This window comes from Hydra vulgaris, chromosome 07, assembly GCF_038396675.1.
Source record: "Hydra vulgaris chromosome 07, alternate assembly HydraT2T_AEP".
Taxonomy (NCBI): Eukaryota; Metazoa; Cnidaria; class Hydrozoa; order Anthoathecata; family Hydridae; genus Hydra; species Hydra vulgaris.
Genome location: NC_088926.1, coordinates 5,947,501 through 5,975,000, shown reverse-complemented (window position 1 = coordinate 5,975,000; position 27,500 = coordinate 5,947,501). Strand labels below are relative to the sequence as shown.

The following is a 27,500-nucleotide window of genomic DNA, read 5'->3' as shown; positions in this document are numbered from 1 at the left end:
TATATATATATATATATATATATATATATATATATATATATACATATTTAATTATATGCACACACTTATATATCTAGATATACATATACATACATACATACATACATACATACATACATACATACACACACATTTAAAATCAGAATGAAGAGTAATCAACCTGCTAATAACACCTTATTATGACCATTAACAAGTCCACTTGGTGCATTGCCACGTTTTACAGATTTGGAAGCAAGAATGCTTGGTGATAAAAGTTGAACATGGGGTGCAGAATTTTCTGAAGATTCTGAAGTCTTGTTTGTTGATGTGGTTGCAGATACAGTTGATATAGAGTAATCAACATCTGACTTTAAAACAGTATTAGACAAATAATTTGAGTTTTGGTTAGAGGTATTAGCAACCTGATTTAAAATTACTTTGTTTAAAAGTTCAGATTCTAGCTCAGCGCATCCTATAACTTTTGGCTTAACTTCAGATGAATTTCTAACAAGACCAGGCAGGTCAGTTACAGCATTATTTCCATCTTGAAAAGCCTGATCAGTTTTTTGATATGGAACTCCATTACTAGACATAATACGAGAGTATATTCCTGACCTTTCTGTATCATCATGATGTACATCATCATGACAATAAATTCTGTGGTCTTGATTATCACTCTGCAATTCTGTTTTCTCCTTTATAACATCTGGAGATAACAATTTTTCCTGAATAAAGAAAAAATACTTTAAGTAATAAAAAATAACAACATGAAATTGTGATGTTGTAATAGTAAAAAAAGTTAAAAGAATTAAACTCATTGTGCATCAACAATCTTCAAACAAAACCAAAACGTGTTTTGAATCAATACTAGCCTTATATTAGCAGCCAATAATTAAACTATTACTAGTTTTAGTGTTTACAAATACTTTGTTATTAAATAATACAAATAACCTGAGATGTGGAGTCCCAAAAGGACTCAGGCTTTATATCTCTATTTTTTCTTGGTATCTGGTTTCCAGAAGCTCTGAACATATTGGCTGACTAATGATCTGCTATTTAAAAAAAACTTATTTAATGATTTGAATCATATTGTTTTTAAGCCCATAGTCCTGGAGTTCCACAGTCCTTGCTGCCATTATACCTAAGGACTCTTGGTTCAAAAAGCAATTGTTCCACTAACCTAAGTCCTAATTTTTGTACCAATGTAGTCCATAAGCATTTTTTATATTATTAGAGCTCCTGGATACCAAAAACTAGAAGTTTTCTAAAAGTTACTAGAAGTAATCTTTTTGTGACATTCAAATTCGGAGTCCTTTTTTGGATTACGCATCCCTGCAAATAACTAAGATACAATAAATAATTAAATAAGTTATTGAAGATATTTATATAAATTTCAAAATTTGTTAACTAGTATTAAATATTTAGATTTAAAGAGTTTATAGTGGTCATGTGACAAATCTACATTACTGCTACAAGTCTATTGTAACTTCTAAAATTTTAATTAAACACAAAACTACTGTAACTATAGACACAAGCCTATTCTAACTTCTTGAACTTTAATTAAATTAAATTAATTGATTAAATTAAATTAAATACTCTTGAACTTTAATTAGAGTCATAAAGATTTTTATTTAAGTTTTCTAATAGCTCAAATAAAAAAAAAGTTCTAATTAGATTCTAATTAATTTTCTAATTAGATTCAAATTAGAAAATTCTCAAATTTGTTAATGATTATCATGTAATGTTAAACATGTTTAAAAACATGTTTAACAATCCAATTTTATTAGCAACAACAACAAAAAAATCATTACAAATCAGCTACTGACCATAAAAATAAACAACAACAAAAATAACAACAATAACAACAAATTTCTTGATTACTAAACACAAACTCAAAGTTTCAAATAAAATATATGATAAACTATAAACTAGTTGCAAATTGAATAGATAAATAATATTTTACTTCATCATGGGGCTTCGAATTTGATAGAGAGTTTCGTTTAAGAATAATTGGTGGCTTACTGCAATGATTACTGGTTTGATCAACAGCTTGAGGTCTTTTGTTTATCTTTTGCTTTTCTACTTGTAAAGGAATTAATTTAGGACGTGCCTAGAGTAAATAAAATTAAAAATCTTATCTACACAAACTAACCTAGACTTAGTAGTCCTGGAGCTAAAATATTTAGAAACTCCTAAAGTTCAGGAAGACAAAAAAACAATAGTCCCTGGCTACCATTTTACAAAAAGATTAAATGGTTGAAAATTAAAAGTTTTTAAAATAGTCTTTCACTTTTTCTTATTGAAGTTTTACTGTTCCTAAACTTTTTTAGAGACCTTGGGTCTCTAAAAAAGTTTAGGATTTTTAGGAACTCCAGGCAAAAAAATAATTAATCTATATACAGAAGTCTTTTTTGAGACCACTTAATAACAAATATATTATTACAAACATTTTATTTTTATAAAAGAAATATAATATAAAACTATATCAAAACTAAAATATTTGCATTAAAGATATAACAAAAACACTGACCTTAAACTCTTCTTGTGCTTTTGAAAACAAATAAAATAAATCATTCTTTGGAGGCTAAAATAATTGCAGAATAAAAAAATAACTTTAACTAGAAAAAAAAGATCTCATTATCATCATGGTCATGATCATCAACCTCATCATCGTCATTATGATCATCAACCTTATCATGATGATGATCATGATAATAATTATCTTAATGATGATGATCATTACGATAGTCAATCATAATAATCATCTATTGATTGATGATCATTATGATCATCAATCATAATGATCATCATAATGATCATCAATTATCAGCATCAATATCATGATCATTATTTTGGTACAATCTGACTTTAGTAAAAACACTTTGTAAGTCAATATAACAAAAATGTATTTTTGCATTAGTGGTATTCATAATAGTTTTTATATTGATGTATATGCAGCTGATGAATGCATGATTTAATAATTTTCATAATTATGTCAAATATTGAGCAGATTTTGTAAAAAACAACTAAAAATTCACAAGTATGGAACAATTATAACAACAATCAACAAAATAAATAAAATAATTTTTCAGATAACTTTTTTAAGGATTTTGGGTTTTGTTTTTGAAACTTTTTTCAGCATTCAAAATAATTATTTAAACAGCCCTCTGAAAAAAAGAAGGTCGGCAGTTTATTGCCAACCTTATGCATTTTTTTGTTGGCATTAGATTTGCACAAAATTTTTAATACAAAAGTTTCACAGTAACAACATAGAAACTAGGTAGGCAAAAAATTGTGAAAATGCTAACTTGTGAAAATGACTGAAAAATGCTGAGTGCCAATCCTAATTCTGAGGGCTGTTCAAATTGGCCAATCAACATTAGATAATATGGAAAAAATTAAAAGTAGACAATTAAATCATATTTGGGCAATCAAATTTTCACCTACAGTATTGTGCAAATTAATTGCATCAAAATTAAAAAGAATAAAAATCCAGGAAATTTTAAGTTTTCTTACTCTAATAAAAAAAAAAAACTCATGCACTAATATTTTATGTGTCCTCCTTGTGCTGCTATGACTTTCTGCACACAATTTAGCATAGAATCCACTAAATTTTTACAAATGTTTTTGTGTCTTCAATCCAAATCTGAAGGATAGTGGTGGTAAGCTTAGTTTTAGTTGTGCAGTCATGTTTTCGCAGTCTTTTTTTTTACAAATGCCCAGCGATTTGCAATTGGATTAAGATTCAATGGGGAGTTGCCACACCATTTAAGTGTTTTAATATTATTTTTTACCATGAATTTCTTGACTTTTTTGGATGTATGGCATGTGGCTAAATCCTGCAGTAATATTCCATTTCCATTTGCAAACAATTTTAACATCTCTGGAATTAAATGTGTTTGCATAACCTCAATGTAAGTGTCAGAGTTCAACATGCCAGTAATTGGGCAAAGTCTTCCTGGTCCAAAAGAAGAGAAACAACCCTAAAACATCTTCTTTTCTGGATGCTTGGCATATTGTTCAATGTGACTGGGTCATATAGGCTCACCATCAGAACGATGAACAAACTGTGACTGCTGGCCTTGCACTTCAAAATGTGATCCATCCAAAAATAAAACCTGCAATCAATAAATAAACAAGTTAACTGTTATCAAGCCTCTTCAATTTAATAGCTTCAATTTTTTAAAATAGTTTGATTATATAACTATAGTAAATAAAATAGCTGTAAATTTTATATACACATTTTGTCTTCTCCATTGTCCTTTAGTTCACTTTTTGTATTCCTTTGCCCACAAGAAACGCTTCTTCTTCATGACGTCTGTAAGTAATGGTTTTTTAGAAGGTTTTCTGGCAAACCTTCTAACAGCTATCAACCTCCTCCGCACAGTACTCAAGCAGACATGGATATCATGTGTAGTTAAATCATTCATTAGTTGGTCACTTGTCTATTTTGGATTTTTGATACTCTCCAGCATCAGATAACGGTCATCTCTTTCTGTGGTCTTTCGTTTTCGACCACATTTTCCTTGTCGTAATGGTGATAAGCTGCCTGTTGCAATGTAATGCTTCTTAACTCGGCTAACTGTAGATTGGTTTACTCTTCCGTTGAGAAATATCAGAATATTGAAGTAAAGTTAATATTTTATATCTTTTTCTTGGTGTAGTGTCCTTCTTTGTTTATTTACTTTTTTTAAATTTATTTATCCTTCTAATCACAATTAAATTATAGAAAACACAAAATAAAACAAAAAAGAAAAAGAAAAAAATGTTTGATGCAATTAATTTGCACAATACTGTAATTGCTGCATGCATTACACTTTATGAATTACTCTTTATATTTATGCAATACATTATGTGGCTTATTATAAAATAAAATAAAAACATAAAAGGAAGGCTCATTTTTAAAAAATCAGCATTAAAGAATAAGTATTCTTTTTACATATTTTTTTTTATCCACGCTTATTATATTAAAGTGTTCTTTTCATATTTTAATTATTATATATATATATATATATATATATATATATATATATATATATATATATATATATATATATATATGTATATGCATATGTATATGTATATGTATATGTATATGTATATGTATATGTATATGTATATATATATATATATATATATATATATATATATATATATATATATATATATATGTATATGCATATGTATATGTATATGTATATGTATATGTATATGTATATGTATATGTATATGTATATATATATATATATATATATATATATATATATATATAACTCCTAACTGGTTGTCAGAAAGTTTTGTTGACAAAAAGTAAAAGTTAAAATGCAAGACCGGAATTCAAAAAGATAGCTAATGAGCAGGAACTCAAAAAGATAGCTAATGAGCAGGAAAAAAAAATTACAAAAGTGTTTAAAAACTGTAAACTAAATGAATCAAAAAAATATAAAATGAGAGAAAATTCTTAGGCACTGGCATTCACACAAAAAAATAGATAAAAAATTTCTCTTTTATGGACAAAAGAACAGTTATAGTAAAATAATGCAGTTATATTGATAGAGAAATCACGCTAAAAAAAGACTTATCTGTTCTATCTAATAGTTATGATTAAAATATATGATTGTATCATCAGGAAGTATATGATTGTATAATCAAGAAGTATATGATTGTATCATCAAGAAATATATGATTGTATCATCAAGAAGTATATAATTGTATCATCAAGAAGTATATGATTGTATCATCAAGAAGTATATGATTGTATCATCAAGAAGTATATGATTGTATCATCAAGAAATATATGATTGTATCATCATGAAATATATGATTGTATCATCAAGAAGTATATGATTGTATCATCAAGAAGTATATGATTGTATCATCAAGAAGTATATGATTGTATCATCAAGAAATATATGATTGTATCATCAAGAAGTATATGATTGTATCATCAAGAAGTATATGATTGCATCATCAAGAAATATATGATTGTATCATCAAGAAGTATATGATTGTATCATCAAGAAGTATATGATTGTATCATTAAGAAATATATGATTGTATCATTAAGAAATATATGATTGTATCATCAAGAAGTATATAATTGTATCATCAAGAAGTATATGACTGTATCATCAAAAAGTATATGATTGTATCATCAAGAAGTATATGATTGTATCATCAAGAAATATATGATTGTATCATCAAGAAGTATATGATTGTATCATCAAGAAGTATATGATTGTATCATCAAGAAATATATGATTGTATCATCAAGAAGTATATGATTGTATCATCAAGAAGTATATGACTGTATCATCAAGAAGTATACGATTGTATCATCAAGAAGTATATGATTGTATCATCAAGAAGTATATGATTGTATCATAAAGAAGTATATGATTGCATCATCAAGAAGTATATGATTGTATCATCAAGAAGTATATGATTGTATCATCAAGAAGTATATAATTGTATCATCAAGAAATATATGATTGTATCATCAAGAAGTATATGATTGTATCATCAAGAAGTATATGACTGTATCATCAAGAAGTATACGATTGTATCATCAAGAAGTATATGATTGTATCATCAAGAAGTATATGATTGCATCATCAAGAAGTATATGATTGTATCATCAAGAAGTATATGATTGCATCATCAAGAAGTATATGATTGTATCATCAAGAAGTATATGATTGCATCATCAAGAAATATATGATTGTATCATCAAGAAGTATATGATTGTACCATCAAGAAGTATATGATTGTATCATTAAGAAATATATGATTGTATCATCAAGAAGTATATGATTGTACCATCAAGAAGTATATGACTGTATCATCAAGAAGTATATGATTGTATCATCAAGAAGTATATGATTGTATCATTAAGAAATATATGATTGTATCATCAAGAAGTATATGATTGTATCATCAAGAAATATATGATTGTATCATCAAGAAGTATATGATTGTATCATCAAGAAGTATATAATTGCATCATCAAGAAATGGTACTTTCAAGGAATTATTGTAGATAATAACATAGCTCAATAACAATGTAGGAACAAAGAAAAAAACCTTGTGGTACCACAGATATTATTGAAAACACAGAAGAGTGTTGTTAATCGAGGTTGGTCATAATACTGTGATTAAAACAGAAAGCATTAATAGCTTTGAAAATTGATCTGGAAATAAAGAAAGCTTATGGAGAAGACTAGCATTTAGGCTATCAAAGCTGTTTTTATGTCCAGAGAACAAACAATGCTTTACAGCTTCCATGAAACCCTTAATAATAACCCATGAAACTCTTCGTTCATTTATCATTAATCATCAATAATCATTAGAAACAAGTCAAACAATAAGAATGAAATAAAATCCATATTTATATTGACTTTTGAAATGCTATTAGACTCAACATTAAAAACAGTTAATTAAAGATTTAAAGACATCAATAATTGTAAAATAAATAAAAAATTTTCAAAAAATTGCACAAAAAAAAATTGTTTAAAAAACAGTATTTTTTAAATTGTATTTTTTAATCATTTCATACTTTAATTAGTAAGTCAAGTTTAAAAAAAAAACTTTTAAACAATTCTTTTTAAAAAAATAATTTATTCTTAATAATGACATTTTATTATGATTTTGTTATTTGTATTATTATCAATATTATTATTGTTATTATATGATTGTAAATTTGGAAAAAGGAAAATAAATATCTTGTTGTTGGTCAAATCAAATAAAATAGCAGTAATAAAGACAATAACTTTTAGAAAATAATTAGACTGTTTAACACAGAATAAATTGAAACAATGATGAAAAACAAATATTGTTAAATTAAAAGTATGGGAAGAATAATTTCTAAAGCTCTATCACTGGAAAAATATTATTTTTAAACTGATTAAAACAAAAAACAAAAAAAACAAAACAATAATAACACTAAGTTACCTGTCCCGATAATTCCATGTCAAATAATCCAGACCATGACTTAATGTTATTTACATGATTTGTAGTCCCTAATGAATAAAATATAATTGCAAATATCTGAACAAAAAACACTGCTCTTGAGAAAAAACTGAATTTTTATCAAATCAACATTTTTGTGACATTAAAGAGACAACTTAAAGTTTAAAATACCTTTTAATTAAAATAATTAGTTTGAAAAAAAAACTTTAGATTTTTGCACAAAAAACTAATAGGTAATAGCAGGTAGGATGAAAGATGTAAGTTTAATCAAAATTGGCTACATATCATATTCGTCAAAACATTAGATTTTTTTTCCTACATTTTTTGTTTTTTACACAACTTCTACATTTTCTTTTATGCTTTAGATTATATATTTCATTTGAAACTAAAATCCAATCACATCTATTACTAAGTTAAATAGTTTACGAAGTTAATTTTTCAAAATTTAACTCTTACTAATAACATAATGCACTTTAAAGCATATTTAAGCGAACAATAAAATTTCCTCGATGACTTCATACTGAAATAGAAATAAGGAGAAGTGTGAACTAATGGTTAAAATGTATACAAAAAAAATCTATATGTAAAAAAAAAAAAAATGTAAAATCATCAAAATGTTTGAATAAGTAACCTAAACAGTTTGCACAATGGCCTTACAAGGAATGTAGATATTAATGCTTTTGAAAGTAATGCACCTGGGCGTAATGGGCATCTTTATAAAACTAAGACAAAAGCATTATTAAGAAAACAAGTATAAATTTTATTGCATTTACTGCACAATCTCTGATGTAAAACACACCTGATTTTTTTTTAAAAGCTTGCTAGTTTTTACAGTTGATAAAAGTAATAAAAAATTTCACCTTTATCTATTTCTATAACCCCAAGTCATAGTAATAGGTACAAACAGAATATTCTAAAATTTTATTCTGCTCTAAGTTTCTTTGTAATTATAATAATTTAACTCAAAAATTGAATTGTTTAATATAAATATAAATAAATTTTAATAATATATTGTTTAATATAAATAATATGTTTAATGAGGTAATGTATTTAAAATAAAAAAAAAGTAAACAAGTTAGAAAACATGGCAGTTAATCTTTATTCTCATTATGAAAATAAATCTATTGTAGGAATACAAACCCTCCCTCTTTTTTAATTGATAATATTTATTTGACCTCCTTAACAATCATCAAGTAGCTCTGCAAACTATAATTAGCCCTGAAAACCCAACATTTCTCTGGAAGTATTGATTTTAATTTGTTTCTCTGCATAACAGTCATGCTCCTTAAAGTTCATTTTGAAAGTTTTAAAAGTTGAGAGAGGAGTAAAACAATGACTTATAAAAAAAAAGTTAGCCCCATTAATAGTGGTTTCCTGAACCTTGGAGAGATAAGCTTGTTTTAAAATAAGTTAATTTTAAAGAGATAAACATATTTAAAAACTATTTTTAAAATATACAAACAATAATAAAAAAAATTATTTTACTTCATAAACCTTGAAAACAAAAAAAATTTTACTTTTGATTTTCTTTTAGTAAATAATGCTGTAAATACGAGTAAACGGTTTTAAAAAGAGTCTTAATGAGCACATAATAATGGTCTATTTATTTTTTAAATATTTGTTTATCAATTTTTTCACAGACATCTTAATAAAATTTCAGACAAAGAAATTCTATTGTCTCTTTTATTTGTCACAAAAATGCATAATCAAGTAATTGTATTGTCGGTATCTCAAGAGTTTTTGTTCAAATTTTGGAATTATGCTTTAATCATTAGGTACTTCTTTAAAATACATAGATTTTTAAAACTTTAAAATATTTTAAAATATTTAGTTTTAATGATTTGACATGGAATTTTCTTAAAACATATTAACTAAGAACATTAACCAAAAATATTTGAAAGTTGTACCATAATTTAATTCAAACTATGTGAGTTACCTGAAAGTGTTACCTTGGCAGGTTCAATAATAAGAAAAAGACTTTAACTACTTTAAAAAAACAATAACTATTTTTAGAATTAAAACTTGATCTTTATTATCTTTACTTTTGAAACTTTTAATTACAAACAAATTACTATTTTATAGGCCATTTGTGAGTCAGTTAATTTGAGGTGTCAGACAATTTGAACTTATTTTAACTTACATAAATTAAACCTTACCTGAAGTTTATTTTCATCACATAAAATTTCTTGTTTCAATAACTTTTCATCTTTAAAAAGTTGAACATATCTATAATAATAGAAAAAGTTAAACATATCTATAATAATAAAAAAAGTTGAACATATCTATAATAATATAAAAAGTTAAACATATCTATAATAATAATAATAGAAAAAATTTTTACAACTCACATTAACACTATAACAACAATAAAAATATTAAATTGTTTTACAATATAACAACAATAAAATGTGTTTTGCACATAACAACAATAAAAATATTGTAAAAACAAACAAGAAAAAATACACAATAAAAAAAGCAACAACCACATTACAACTCACCCCTTCTAAAACAAAGTAGATTTTGAAAAAGCCTCTAAAAAAAATCTTATTTTATTTGTTGGTCCTTCTGGAAGTTTAAAACTATCAAAGTTAAAATCAGGGAAACTACCTTGTCTTATCAAAGTATTAACTTCAAATTGTCTTATCAAAGTACTAACTATTGAGAACAAAGCATACTGTTTACAATGAAGTTTTAATACTATTATACTGGTTTTTAAAACCATTTACAACAAAACATTAAGTTTTATTATAGCTTATTTCATACCATTTATGTTGGTTATTTTTATATACACTATAATGCTTATATATAATATATTATATATAATATATATAATGCTTTAATTTGTTAAATGCCAAAATGTGTGCTAAATATAAAAATGTGTGCTAAACGTAAAAAGAAAAATCTATAACAGCATCTAAAAGATGGTTAAAACAGTCAGGATGGTTACTTGATGATAATTTATATTTATTCCAAAAACTTTACTGTAACTCCCATAGAATGATCTCACCATCAATGCACTCTGAGTACATTTCAATTACGTTACTACCAATGTTATTAAACTAGAAATCATATGATCAAACAGAACATGTGTTTTGAAAAATTCAAAAGAAAATATTTTTTTGAATTAATATTATTTATCTTTATTTTATCTACTTTTTAAAATAAGCATTTATCATCAATCGCATGACTTTCCTACAAATTTTATGGGAAGCTAAACAAAATTTTTTTTTTTATACAACGGAGAACCAAATAAAATTAAGATTTTTATGATACACTCTTAAATAATAATAAACTTATAAAAAAGGCATTGATCACCTTATTATATATTCTGAATCTTTTTTCTTTTTATAAAATCAATTTTTAGTAAAAAAATATTTATATATATTGACACTTAACAAATTTACATACAGCTTTTTATTAATTAAAGCAATAAATATTGTTTTATGGAAATAATTCAAGACAGATGATAATTAAAATTGTCAATGTGTTGCAGCTCGTGTTTAAAAACATATATTTAATATTTCCAATTTATATGTCATATTTGGCAAATATATAATATATATAATGCTTTAATTTATATGTCATATTTGGCAAATATATAATATATATAATGCTTTAATTTGTTAAATGCCAAAATGTGTGCTAAATATAAAAATGTGTGCTAAACGTAAAAAGAAAAATCTATAACAGCATCTAAAAGATGGTTAAAACAGTCAGGATGGTTACTTGATGATAATTTATATTTATTCCAAAAACTTTACTGTAACTCCCATAGAATGATCTCACCATCAATGCACTCTGAGTACATTTCAATTACGTTACTACCAATGTTATTAAACTAGAAATCATATGATCAAACAGAACATGTGTTTTGAAAAATTCAAAAGAAAATATTTTTTTGAATTAATATTATTTATCTTTATTTTATCTACTTTTTAAAATAAGCATTTATCATCAATCGCATGACTTTCCTACAAATTTTATGGGAAGCTAAACAAAATTTTTTTTTTTATACAACGGAGAACCAAATAAAATTAAGATTTTTATGATACACTCTTAAATAATAATAAACTTATAAAAAAGGCATTGATCACCTTATTATATATTCTGAATCTTTTTTCTTTTTATAAAATCAATTTTTAGTAAAAAAATATTTATATATATTGACACTTAACAAATTTACATACAGCTTTTTATTAATTAAAGCAATAAATATTGTTTTATGGAAATAATTCAAGACAGATGATAATTAAAATTGTCAATGTGTTGCAGCTCGTGTTTAAAAACATATATTTAATATTTCCAATTTATATGTCATATTTGGCAAATATTTACATTAAAAACCCTCTTTTAACATAAATCAAAAAAACTACCAAAATTGACAATAAAAAGTTTTTCATTAAAAGATTTCAACTTTAAAATTGACTCGATAATGCTATGCTTTTTTGCGATCTTGACAAATACTTGTTCAATTTTAAAAATAAAAGAAAATAAGCAATTTTACAGAATAAATTTCACTAAATATGTTCTCACATGATTTAATAAGAAATTCAAGGATATTTGTACCTGATAAAAAGTTTAGCAAATAAATATTGTTAATCAAGCTTTTATAACATTAAATAATACAAAATAATTTTTTTAACAGAATCTTAATAAGGATAGTAATCATTTAATAACAATAAATATAACACAGAAACAATTTATAGTAATAGAAAAGCCTAAATTTTTATTATTTACCAGAGAAGGTAAATTTCTCTTTTCTTTTTATTTCTTTTTTTCAAACATAGCCATAGTTTATCCATAGTCATGTATGTTAATTTGTAAAACACAATTGACACAATTTGTGAGTTAAAAACATTTTAGAGGTTGTTGAAATCAACTTACAAGCATTTCCTTAAAAGATTTTAAAAGAATATTTTGGACACCGAGTTAAGGCGCAAATTAAGTGATCCTGAATTAAATCTGGAAATATTTCTGGTCTTCAAATTCTCAGTTTATTAAAAAACATGAACATTTTTTAAATGAAAGATTCAATTTATCATTATTATAAATAAAATAAGTTATTAAAAAAAAGTTACTAAGGGTGCAAAAAATGTGCACAGTAATTTTAAAATTAACTAATAAAAAATTATACTAAAGCTATTTGTCCATTGTACAAAACAACAAAATCTGAATATTTTTAGTGGTAAACTTTAAAAAATTATTAAAAAATTTAAATGTTTTTTTTTTTAAAAAGTTTAATTCACCTATCCAAGGCAATGAAGGCCACAACAATTAAGGAAGCTGCTTTAGTTGTGGTTACAACCCTCTCTCAACTCCTTAACTCCAAAACATGAACCTCGTCACTGCGCAGAGAAACAAGTTGAGCGCAGTACTACCAGGAACATGGCGGGGATTTAACTCAAAACTTCTTGCTTATGAGGTGAGCGCTCTGACACTACACTACTACCGCACTAAATTAGACACTATTTATATTAAAATCTTTATTAATCTCAATTTCTGTAGGTGCCCCTAAAAAAATTTTTTTATTGAAAAATTTTTTTAATCCAATATTATATTGTTATATAGAACACATTCAAGGGGTGCCAGCAGGTATTTTCAAAAAAAGTTGTTTTTAGAGTCACCCTAATTTGCACCCATTAGAATTCTGAACTATGGATCAGATGATTCATAGTTCAGAATTATGAGATTATCACAGTTTCGTAAATTTACTATGCTATTATATGTGGAAATGTGGCTTATGTGTAAAAACACAATTAACGCACCAAGCAGAGTAATTTCACTGATTTAGTTGAGCGAAAGTCAAGAAAAACCCTAAATTTTTTTTGGATATTTAAACAAAGATAGTGGTTGCTGCAATTCCTAATGTTTTGGAAAGCTAACACAAATTTTTAACACATGTTTGAGAATATTAAATCATTGCAATATGTAAATTGGCAAAAATTTAAAATGCAGTAGTGGTGTAGTGGTAGAGCACTTCCTTCCAAAGCAAGAAATTTCAAGTTCAATTTCCACAACTTCCCTGGAAGTACTTGGCTCAACTTGTTTCTCTGAGCAGCAGCCTTGTTTTTCAAGCTTTATGTTTTAAAGTTGTAGAATTAAGAGAGAGTTTTAACCACAATAAAGTAGCCTCCTTGACTGAAGTGGCCTTGGCTTTAGGAAGATAAAGTTTATTTGGTTTTAGTATACAGAAAACTACATATAAAACTACTTAAAAAGTAGTTTATTTGGGAAAATAGTAAGGATATAAAACTTTAAAATATTTTTAGTTCTTAATGTCATAATTTTAGAAAAAAAAAACACTTAAAAAAAGGGCGGCTGTGGTTAAAGATGAAATTTTTCAGATTTTTTATTGGGTTTTAAACAAAACTAAAAATGAAAATAAAAATTAAATTTTTAATTCAACTAAAATTAGTAGGTAACTGATTAGTTTGCAAATATTATTATCAATATTAGTACTTGATATTATTAATCAAAAGCATAAGCTTACATATTGTTAAATATGCATTGAACTGATTGTGTTGGTAATCTTACAGCAACTGAACGTGATTTTAAAAGTGTTTTAGCTTTTACAAAAACTAAAATACTTTTTCATTAAAAAATACAGTCACATATCCATTTAATTAGCACAATCTATAATACATTTGTAATAAAATATCACAGTTAAATATCCATTTAATCACCACAATGTAAATCAGTTTTTTGAAAACAAGGAAAAAGATTATTGGAAATATCATTTTTATTTTTTTTATTTTTAAAGCATGATTTCATAACTATTATAAGGAGCAAACAGCCTGGTTTAGTTTGTTATGTAAACAAAAATTTGTCTAACAGTCCAACAAATAGCTCACAAACAATGATGACAACAAACAAACCAACAAATAGCTGGATTAATGGGCCATAATTTTTTAACATTTTCAAACATATACAAATTGCTGATTTTAAAAGAGCACCTAATTATAACTTTTAATAATTTACAATATATTCCATCAAATATTGCTTTGAAAATGAAATAATAGTTTCATATTTTACTACACACTTTTCTTTTAGTATAACAATTATCGTTTCTTTCAAACAAAGTTATTTTAAAATCTTAGAATTATTATTGCATGTATGCAATCCAGGGTCAGAGTTGTGGTCAAATTATCAAAGCAATCTAATGAGAAAAATGTATATCAAAATCATGGAGATTTTGAAAAGTAATCTTGAAAAAAATTTCTCAGAACATGTGATCTCACATCAATTATATGTACCATTAGTAAACGACTGGGGTTGATATTTGACCGGGGCCGGGTTTGATAAAATATAGCCGGGGCCGAGTTTGTGACCGAGGTTGCATAAACATTTATACATCCTGAAGTATAATTTTTTTATCCAAAATTCATGTTATATTTTGTATATATATGCATATACAAACATCATTATGATCAACATGATTATCATCATCATCATCATCATCATCATCATCATCATCATCATCATCATCATCATCATCATCATCATCATCATCATCATCATCATCATCATCATCATCATCATTATTATCATCATCATCTTCTCTTTTGGCAAATACTACACCATATAAATACTAAAATTTATATAAATATGAAAGAATATTGTATGCCAGATCTAAATAAATAGCAAACATATGTTTATATCCATAATATGTATGCATAAAGCCTATCTCAGAGGCTTTTATTCCTTCTGGACTAAAAGTTTGGAAGCTTTTATTCTTACTCTTTAAATCAAACCTCATTCTACTCCATATTTTTTTCACTATCTTGAGCAGTTGCTTTATTATTCATTTATTTTATCTTTTTTACAAGAACATCTCTCTTAAGAACAAATGTCATTTTATTATTCAAAGAAGCCAATGAAAAAAGGTCCTGTCTGATGTTAAGTTCTGTTATTCTCAGTTTACTAAATCTTGTAACTTATGTCTTATATCACAAGGTATCTTGTGGTACCCTCAAATCTTTGCTCCTGTATTATTTCTTATCTACAATATTAATCTGATTTCTCTTCTGTAACAGCCTAAGGCTTGCTGTGGCTTATGGATTTAAATTTTAGAATTACAACCCACAATTTGTTTTTTTTAGACAAAATAACTCATTTATTTAAGCAAAAAAATATTGCAATAATGCTGGTATTCATGTTGATAAATAACAATCCTCTTACTCTCAGGCAATGTCTAAAAGCACATTGTAAATGTAATGCAGTTGTGGTGTAGTGGTAGAGCGCTCGTGCCATAAGTGAGAAGTACTGAGTTTAATCCCCACCATGTCCCTGGTAGTACCGTGCTTGTTTCTCTGCACAGCGGCCTTGGTTGTCAAGGTTCGTGTTTCAGAGTTATATAGTTGAGAGAGGGTTATAACCACAATTAAGTAACCTCCTCGTCTGTAGTGGCGTTTTCAGCTTTTAGGAGGTAAATTAACATTAAAAGATAATAATAAATTAGACCTGCTTTATCTGCAAAGCTTGGGTCATTCTCCCATTGTTGTAAGGTTGCATCTCTTCCTTTTTTCTACAAATACAATCATAGTCAATGCTTAAACAAGCTATTATCTCTACTACGATAAACCAAAACTTATTCTTGCTTGTTTCTTATTCATCAAGTTGCACCCTTTTACTGTATCTGTCTCTTCATGCTATAAAAGCTTTTAATAGTCCAGTTTTTTTCCTTGCACATCCAAAAAATCTTATAACTATTAATCATCGCCATATTTTTCTTTTATATACAACATACAACTTTTCGTTTCTTCAGTTAACAATTTCCTAGTATTTTTACTTATTCTCTATTTTAAAGTAACTCATGACTTAATAGTGGTTGCTTGCAATCTTGTTGGAAGTAAATTAGAGTTTGAAAATATATAAATATATACCAGTATTTAATAAATAGTAAATGTAAGCATAAAGTTATAAAATATAAAGTTTAAATTTTCAAGGGGTTGATAGCCCTGGCTATTAACCCCTTGCTAAATTTTACAGTTTAGCCAGGGCCGGGTTTGAAAAAAGTCTCATTTTTAGCTGGGGCCGGGGTCCTGTTCACCTACTATGTACCATCTAAATTGCCTGTAGAAATTCTTTGTAGAAAATTTGCTATTATAGTTCTTATAATTATTATATTATTGTTGAATACATTTAGATGCATTCAAAAATGCTACAGTCAATACACATAAATTCATATTTCTAAATAGTTAAGAATCGTCAGAATAAAGTTAAAATTCAATGTAAAACTTAAAAATTTTAAAAATTTACCAAGGAAATAAAAAGTGAATAGTAATGTATTAGAAAACTCATACTTTGATAGCAAGATACCAAATCTTTCACATTCATCCTCATCATAAAACCAAATGCCAGAAATTTCATCTAAAAGAATTTTGAAATAAAATTATGTGAAAGTTTCATAATAACAAACATACCCAAAATTATTATTCTGTAACAAATCATATTTATAATCTTTCTAATTTGACAATGAAAATTAAAACTATAAACAAAATAGGTTAGAAAAGAATAGAATTGTACTAATAAAAAGTAGTTTGTAATAGTCTCATTTTTTTTCACTTTTTAAATTAAAAAGTAAAAAAATAGTAATAAAAAGTCGAAGTAGTAATGTCAGAAAACAACAGGTTATAGAATCTTTATACCTTTGAAAAAAAAAAGAGGAAAAAACCACACCATCAGAATAACAAAAATTTGAATAACAAAACACTTCAAAAATTTGAATAACAAAACAGAATAACAAAAAACTTCAGAATAACAAAAAATTGTTAGTCTTGTCAAGGAAACAACTGCAATGTATGTGAAACATTGTGAGTCATAATCTGTGAATCAAAACATTTTTTTTTCTACTATTAAAAATAGATGGTTCTGTCTCAATAAGCACTCATTTATTCAGTAGCTAAAACTTAAAAATATGTCGCTGTTAGAAGTTAAGGAATTTATCACTAGATATTTAAAAATACTTCTTATGAACAAACCAACAGTCGTGGTGTAGTGGTTACAGTTCTGACTTCAGAACTGGAGGCTGGGGCAGGGGTTAGGTTTTAAACCGGAGCTGCATAAACATTTATAGATCTAAAAGTATATTTTTTAAATTCAAAAATCATGTTAAATTTTGCATATATGTTAAATGTTAAATATGCATATATAAACATGCATGTTAAATATGCATATTTAAACATCATTATGATCAACATGATCATCATAATCATCATTACCATCATGATCATGATCATCTGATCATCTTCTCTTTTGACAATACTACACCATATAAATACTTAAGTTTATATAAATATGTAAGAATATTGTAGCATATAAATAAACAAAAAACATGTTTATTTCCATAATATGTATGCATTAGGGTTGAGCTTTTACCAAAAATCGGTAAAATTGTTTTACCGATTTACCGGTAAAATGATGTTGATAAATTTCGGCAAATATTGTTTTTTTAAAAACGTTGAAGGATGCTTGAAAATGTTTAAGAATGCTTGAAATGGCTCAACCAATAAATTAAAAATTTAATTAAAAATTTAATTTTCATTTTCCTGTCAACAAAGCTGTTGTTTGTTATGCTTGAAAAGTGATTTTGTTGGTTTAGTTTTGTCTAAACACTTTAAGAAAAACGTTTTTACTTTCTTGTGACTTATTTATCAATCAATGTATTTTGGAAAACGATATTACATCCACGGTCATTTACAAATAGTTGTAAAACTAATATTAAGTAAATACCTATAAGTTGATATAAAAAATATTTTTTAACACAAATAATAATAAAAATGATGAACAATGAATTAATAATAATGATAACACTAAATCATAAAAAATAATATATTGAGTATAATATTTATAAACTTACACTAAATAAAACCAATTAACTAAAATAAACAGAAAGAATTAAATAGTTTTAAATACTTAACATATATAAAAAGTAAAATAAAGAATAAGTACATCCGAGGAGATTTTTTAGATACAAAAAATTATAATAAACAACAAAAAAAACAAGCAAAAAAAAATAAAGAAAAACTAGACTGAATATAAAAAATAAAAATAATAATACTAACAACTCTAATCAATACTACTAGAATACAACCGTTACAATAATAATCCAAAAAACTTAAAATAAAGACATCACACTCTAATATAAAATAATTAAAATCTCCAACTAACAGATAAAAATAGATTAGGTGGGTAAAAATGTTTAGGAAAAGTCAACAAACGAGAAAATCAGGAACATTAAAACACAATACAAACACACACACACACACACACAAAACAAAACATATATCATAATATTAAAAAACATAAAAATAGGGACAAAATCACAGAAAAAAATAAAATTACACAACATTTAAACATAGAAATAAATTTTAAAAAGTATATATTTTTGTTACATCTTCGACTTTTCGAATATATAGACGTTCCATATTTTTCTTAACTTTGTTTAGCGTGTAACTTCTTTTTTTTCTTCATACATTTTAATTTAAAGATATCTTTTTGTTGTATTTGATTGACATTTTTTTTTCTTTTTTTTCTTTTGGCTTAATTTTGTTAATGCTTTCATTTATTCTTTAATATATATACATTTTTCTTTTTTACTTTTAATAGTTTTTGTTTTTTTCTAGATGATTCTTTTTTCTTTCTTTTACACCGTTACAAAAAAGTGACCGCCATTTGCGATGTCATTGCAAAGTCTTCATCATTCATACTTATTGTGGTTTTTATCACTAAATTTGATTTGCGTTTTGGCAAAATGTCGGACGCTTGGAAACACTACACCTTAAACAAAGGGAAAACAGTTACTTTCAAAATTTGTGGAAATACAAGTCAATACACAAGTTCCACAACTGGAATGTGGTATCACTTAGACAAGAAACATGGAATCAAAAAGGAAACACAGGAAAAAGTGACACCAAAAGCTGCATCACAATCAAAAAGGCCTAAGATTTCAACTTTTTTTCAAAAGCAATCAATTGAAGAAGTGATTTCAAGACTTACAGCACTGGATGGATTTAGTTTCAATGCCATTGTTAACAGCTCTTTCATTCGATCTGCAATGTCTGAAAAAGGTTATGATTTCCCAAAAAATCACAAACAAGCAATCCAGTCAGTTAAAAAGTTTGCAACTGGCGTAAGGAATGACTTTAAAAACACTTTCAATTTTTTAGTGACAATGGGAAAACGCTTTTCAATTACACTGGATGAGTACACTTCTTTGAAAAATCGAAGGTACATGAATATTAATGAAGGTACATGAATATTCATCAAAAAAACAATCACTGGAATCTGGGCTTGACTCGAATTTCCGGATCTCTGCCGGCTGAAAAAGCTACAGCTGTTGTCACTGAAAAAGTGGCAGAATTTGGGTTGAAATTAGGTGACAGCATTGTCTGCTCAGTTACTGACGGAGCTTCCATGATGGTTAAGTTCGGAAAACTGGTTCCAACCGAGCATCAAACTTGTTATACCCACGGAATGCACTTGGCCGTTCAAGAAGTGCTGTACGAGAAGCCTTCTCAACAAATCCAACAAAACTCATTTGAAGAAACAAGCGATGACAACGAAGTCAGCAGTGACGAATCTGAATCTGACACCGAAGTCAGTTTTCTTGGTTCCGCCATGGATGAAAACATTCCCATTCCGAAAGTGAAAGTTTACTTGCAATCTGTCATCACAAAAGTCAGAAAAATTGTCAAGTTATTTCGAAAATCGCCCGTCAAAAATGACGTCCTTCAAGAAGAAATTAAGAAAGAGCACGGAAAAGAGGTTTCACTTATCCTTGACTGCAGAACAAGATGGAACAGTCTGCTGTCAATGATTCAACAGTTCCTCAAAGTCAAACATTCAATCAGAAAAGTATTGAAGGACATTTCTCCACATTTGATTTGCAGTGATGATGAAGAAGACATTTTATCCGACATTGTTGCTGCTCTTGAACCAGTCAAATTAGCAGCAGAAGCACTTTGCCAACAAAATGCAACTCTTCTTAGTGCTGAAGGAATTTTCAAGTTTCTTGTGAACAGGCTGAAACAACAAGATTCACCTCTTTGCATTGCAATGAAGAGTGCAATTTTGAGACGTTTTGAAAAGAGAAGGCAGAGCAATCTTGTAAGCTTGTACAGATATCTTTTCAATCCAGAATGCTTGTCCGACATTGAAGAGCATAAAGTTTTCAATATGCCTCCGAAGTCTGTACTTCAAAAGACCGCCAAAAACTTGCTGTCCAGGCTTTTTCCAACAAATCCAGATGACCTGGAGTTTATTCAAGAAGTGCATGGCTCAGAAACTCTTGACGAAAATCTACTTTCTCTTGAAGAGGAACTCGAGGAAGCAATTCAGCATTTGGCCAAAAAACAGCGATACAATTCAAACAACGAATTCAAGGCCATTTCAAAAGAAATGTTGGTCTATGAAGCGACCGGAAAGAGAACTGCAAACCTTGAACTTTTGTTCAATGCACTAGAAACCATCCCACCAACAAGTGTCGAATCTGAGCGAGCCTTTTCTGCCGCTGGATTATTTGTGACAAAAATTCGATGCAGAATGAGTGACAACTTACTTGATCCACTTTGTTTTCTCAAAGCTCATTTTTTATCCAAAAATAAATCTCAAAACTAATATTAATGTGTTTTATTTACTTATTACTGCATTTTATGGTCTTCTGTTTATGCCTTTTTATTTTTTACCGATTTTACCGGTAAATTTTGATTTTTTTACCGTTTTACCGGTAAATTCAAAAGTCGGTAAAAGCTCAACCCTAGTATGCATAAGATATTGCTAGCATATAGATAAGCAAAAAACATGTTTATATCCATAATATGTATGCATAAAGAACTTAGTATCTCGGAAGCTTTTATTCCTTCTAGAATAAAAGCTTCTGAAATAGAAGTTTGCCAGCTTTTATTCCTTCTCTTCAATTGTCAATTCAAAAGTCAAGCCTCATTCAATTCAACATTTTTCACCATCATTGCTTTAATAAACTTTAATCATTTATTTCATCTTTTTTATAAGAACATCTCTCTTAAGAACAAATGTCCTTTTCTTATTCCAAGAAGACAATGTAAAAAGGTCCCGTCTGATGTTAAGCGCTGTTATTTTCAGTTTACTATATCTTCTATCTTATCTCAGATGTTAGGTTCTAGAGACTTTTGGTTAATCTTCAACAGTGTCATTAACTAATGTAAGTTTAACATTTATTTTCTAATTCATGGGTCTGATCTCTTTACTTGTTCCCAGAATAAAGCAGAGTTATTTGCAAAGAAATCTTACTCTAATTTGACTCTTGAATCTAATTGCCCTACTCATCCTCCCAGTTAAACAGATTAACTCATTGTTAAACATCCAAATCACTCTGGCTTCCAATGCTAAAGTTAATTCTCAATTAAACAATTCTAGAGTTTGTGCTCCAGACAAGATTTCCATCATAGCCTTAAAAAAGTGTTTTCTAAAACTCTATTCAATTTTTGCTAAATTTTTAAAAAGTGCTAAATAAGTGATTCCAATTTTTTAAAACTCTAGAAAACACTTCGACCTCTCCAACTATCCTACAATTAGTCTTCACTTCACTATTATTAGCTTCTTTATGTTAAGGTTTTAAGATTAATTTATTTATTTCTAACTGCAGTATTAAGGTTATTCTTGAAGGCCTACACTATTTTTTATTTCAAGTAACTTTAAGGGTACCACAAGGTTCTATCTTTGCTCCTGAATTGTTTCTTATCTGCTAACTAATCTTCATGAAAATTTTACATCTAAAGTGGCTCTATTTGCTGACAACTTTATACTCTTGTCTTGACAAAAAATCTTTACTTTTTGATTGCTTCGAACAAGCAGCTGATTTTTAATCTGATTTCTCTTCTGTAACATCCTAAGGCTTGCTGTGGCTTATGGATTTAAATTTTAGATTTAAAACCCACAATTTGTTTTTGTTAGACAAAATAACTCATTTATTCATGCAAAAAAATATTTTAAAATGTTGGCATTATTATATTGATGAATAACAACCTTCTTACTCTCAGACAAAGTCTATAAGCACATTGTAAATAAAATTAAACCTGCATTGTCTGCCAAGCCTGAGCTATTCTTCCATTGTTGTAAGGTTGCATTTCTTTCTTTTTTTCTACAAATACAATCATGGTCAATGCTCAAACAGACTATCATCTTTATACCGATAAACTAAAACTCATTCTTACCTATAAAAATATTTCTTTCATGCTATAAAAACTTTTATTAATCCAGTTTTTTTCCTCGCACATCAAAAAAACCTTATAACTCTTACCTATCTTTATGTTTTCCTTTTTGTATACAACTTACAACTTTTTAAGTCTTCAGTTAAACATTACCTAGTATTTTAACTTGTTCTCTATTTAAAGAAACTCATTACTTAATAGTGGTTGCTTGCAATCTTGTTGGAAGTAAATTAGAGTTCAAAAATATATAAATATATGCCAATATTTAATAAATAGTAAATGTAAGCATAAAATTATAATATATAAAATATATAAATTTTTTTCTAGCCCTATCTATCAACCCCTGCTAAATCTTATAATTTTGCCTGGGCCATAGGCGGGTTTGCAAAAAGTCTCTTTTTAGACAGGGCCCTGGTCACTCACTACCTGTGATAAGACTGTAAAGATTTCTTTAAGCACCCAAACAATTGAAAAAAAAATGAAAAAAATGAAAAAAATGAAATTACAAATTTTTTTTGAGATAACTATAAGGACAGTGCAGAAATAAATCTGGTTGTCTATAGTGAAACACAACCCTATTGTAGCTACTTACTTCAACCATAAATCATTTATATAGTCACTACAACAATTACAACTGATGATGCTGAGCAGTTTATTAAGACAGTAAAAGGCTTCACAGTGCTGCCAAACAAGGTTCAAATAAACTCTGATTTTTCAACATTAATAACAATAGATGAACAACAAAAAGATTATTGAAGAAATAAATTAACAGTGGAAACTGTTTTCATTTTTTGACAAAAAAAATGTTGAATATTTGAAATTATGGATTTTTTAAATTACATTAATTATTAAAAAATAATTTATATACATTCCAAGTTTAAGTAAGTGATGTTAACACCAAGTTCCAGTAAGTGATGTTAACACCAAATTCCAAGTTTAAGTAAGTGATGTTAAGTAAGTGATGTTAAGTAAATGATGAGAACACTGATGATTAAATTGCCTTTGTTAAGTAGCTTTGCAATAAGCTTTACTTCACTTTTGTGAATACTGTTTCTTTTAATTGCTTCTAAGAGAACATACCATTAACTTAAGGCTGTTTGTCCTTTACATTTTTGTAGTGATGGCCTATTTAACAATTTTCCAAGTGAAAATTCTGGAACACTGAACTAGTGAATTACAAGACATTCTAACTTTATGCCAAGATGATCCTGCAATAACATTTTTTATTTTAAAATAATTAACTAAAACATGTTTATTATGAACATTTATATGCATGGATTATTCCATATAAAATCAACTAGTTTCTAGAAAGTGCCCCAGAGTACAATCTCAGATTTGCTTCAACCTTTGACCACCCACAGATTTATCAAAAAAACACAACCCTGAAAATTTTAGCTTGATTGGCTAAATTGTTCAAAAGTTATAATTGAATCAATACTGACCAAAATTAGAAAAGTTTTAGTATCTGGAGCTTACAGTAGATTTTTTTGATTTTTGACAGACATAACTTTTTAAATAAAATTGATGATTACCTGAAAATTTGTACAGTAATCGTTTTTCAACCAAATAATCTATTTTAGCAGGTATTTTCAACTGATTTTAAACAGTTTTTGAGTTATTATACCCCAAAGTCGCTAAAAATTGCAATATAAAAAATTTTGGAAACTTAAATGTGCAACAGTTCAATACCTACAGATAGGCAGTGCAAATATTTTGTTACTTTTGTGTATGAAATTATGCATTAAAAGTTAGTTAAACACTTGCAGCAGCCTGTTAAAATATCAATTTTGAAAAATTTGATAAATTACATTCACTTCGCAGGCATAGAAAATATCTTAAACAGTTGAAATAAACTAAGAAACTTTTTACTGTGTAAGTTCTTTATATAAGAAATCACCAAAAAAAATTAAAGACCTACACTTTTTGACACAATTGTAGCCCTATGACATAGGTGTATATTTTTAACTTTTCCCCGAATGATTATACTCAGTTTTCCCTTAAATAATATAATCAGTGTCTAAATTCAATTTACTTGATATGATTTTGGAATATGTATTTAATTTTATGCATATAATTTACGCATGAATATAATTTGAGTGTAAAACACTTTGTTTGCATTATGAGTTGCTGGTAAAATCTAAGTCTAAAGTTATAAGAATCGTATTGGATATATATATGATAATATCGATTTATTATAATTATCGATTTATTAGACAAACCTTTTAGATGCAAAAAAAAAAAAAAAAATAGTAAAAATAAGTTTGAAAGTTAAAATAAGTTTGAAGGAAGGAAAGTTGAAGAAAAGAAGTAGAAAAAGTTAACTAATTAACTGTTAACTAATTTTGAAAACTTATTTGGAAAATGTGCTTGAAAAAGAATAACTTAGATTCTGACAATCAGATCACATACAACTATTAACTGACCAAACTGCATATGTCACAGTCCAAGCAAACATAATTGAGTTTATCAAAACTCTAGGTGAAACTTTGTATGACCTTTTTCAGCACCACTTTATCAAAGAAGCAGAAGGCAAATATAATATTAAATCAACAAACCTGTCTTATTTTCATGGATTTTGCAGAGAACTATATTTTCTTGTGAAAGATGCTGTATAAGGGTTTTACTGGCATACTGATCAAGGTACCTTGCATCCATTTGCTGTCTAGTGCAATGATCAAAAAGAACAATTCAAAGGTGAATGCTGTTGTATAATTTCTGACCATCTTTGCCATGAAGAAATATTTTTTTATTGTTTACTCACAAAGTTATTCCCTATGGTCGAAATCAAACTACCCACAATCAAGTGAAATACTTTAGTGATTGTGCTGTATCACAATACAAAAATTACAAATGTCTGTTAAACGTAATGTACCATCTTGAAGATCACAATATAAATGAGCATGACTTCTTTACTATGTTCCATGGCAAAAACCTATGCAATAAAATATGAGAAACTATAAAAAAAAAGCAGCAAAAGCGAGTCTACAAGCAGCTATTACAAATCAGATTTTTGCACCACACAAACTGTTTACATAGGTGTTAGCATATATTATCAAGTAATGATATTTATAACCATAAAACTCATTTTAATCTTCATAAACAATATATGAAGATATGAGCACAGTCCCAAACATGGCAGTTATGTTCCAGGTGGAGAGAAATAATTTTTACAGAGAATCTCTAGCAAATGTGTTTAATATACCTATTTGCTGAATAATGTCAACTTGGTACAAAAAGACCCTTTAAACACTAAACCCTGTAAATACATTGCATGCTTTTACAACAATGAATAGTATATAGGGTTTGTGCTTGTGATTTGTAATGAAAACCAAGATGTTAATGAGAAGTTCATGCAAATAAATTTAAAAAGAACTAATGATGCACAATCATGTCAGTTTTTGTCTATTTGAGAAAGTAAAATGTCAAATTAGAGCTCCATATATTAAAGGTAAAAGTGTTTGTGACTACAATCTTGCTAATAATAATTATGACAGTATAATGAGCTATCTTGCTAATAATAATTATGATGGTATTATGACCATTACCAGAGATAATGAAATTAGTGTACTTGTGTTTTTTATGTGTATATACACTTTTTCTTCCAGCATTGTTTTATTTTTTATTTTTATTTTTTTGCAATATAATATAACTCAAGTTATTTTTTAGGTCTCCTTTTAAACTAAAAAAGCATCACACTTAAAAGGCTATAATTATGTCGCAAGATAGAGTATAGGTCTTTAAAATTTTTGGTGATTGCCTATATAAAGAACCTACACAGCAACACATATAAATATATATATATATATATATATATATATATATATATATATATATATATATATATATATATATATATATATATATATATATATATATATATGTATATATATATATATATATATATATATATATATATATATATATATATATATATATATATATATATATTGATATTTCCAATATATAAATATTATAATAAATAAATATTATAATATATATCCAATATAACTCTTATAATTTTAGATTTAGATTTTAAAACCAACTCTTAATGCAATTAAAGTGTTTTACACTCAAATTATATTCATGTGTAAATTATACGCATATAATTAAATACATATTCCAAAATCATATCAAAAAAATTGAGTTAAGACACTGATTATATCATTTAACTAGATTTTAATGCATAATTTTGCTTTTAACTGCAGGTGGTTACCCTAAGTGCACAAAAGTAACAAAATATTTGCACGGCCTATCTGTAGGTATTGAACTTTAGCAAAATAAAATTTCCAAATTTTTTTATATATTGCAATTTTTAGCGACTTTGGTATACATTTACTCAAAAACTGTTTAAAAACATCTGCAAAAA

General features: G+C 26.9%; 1 protein-coding gene across 1 annotated transcript in view; it reads right to left on the bottom strand.

Annotated features, from left to right (window-relative positions):
* The window catches only part of LOC100205078 (mRNA-decapping enzyme 1A), a 51,434-nt gene that overhangs the window by 15,822 nt on the left and 8,112 nt on the right, over positions 1 to 27,500 (bottom strand). Inside the window, exons 3-7 of the mRNA XM_065800876.1 lie at positions 17,249 to 17,315; positions 10,103 to 10,172; positions 2,510 to 2,563; positions 1,943 to 2,089; positions 161 to 704 (exon numbers count right to left, since the gene is read on the bottom strand). Coding sequence (XP_065656948.1) covers positions 161 to 704; positions 1,943 to 2,089; positions 2,510 to 2,563; positions 10,103 to 10,172; positions 17,249 to 17,315 — 882 coding nt within the window. The remainder of the gene's footprint in view (positions 1 to 160; positions 705 to 1,942; positions 2,090 to 2,509; positions 2,564 to 10,102; positions 10,173 to 17,248; positions 17,316 to 27,500) is intronic.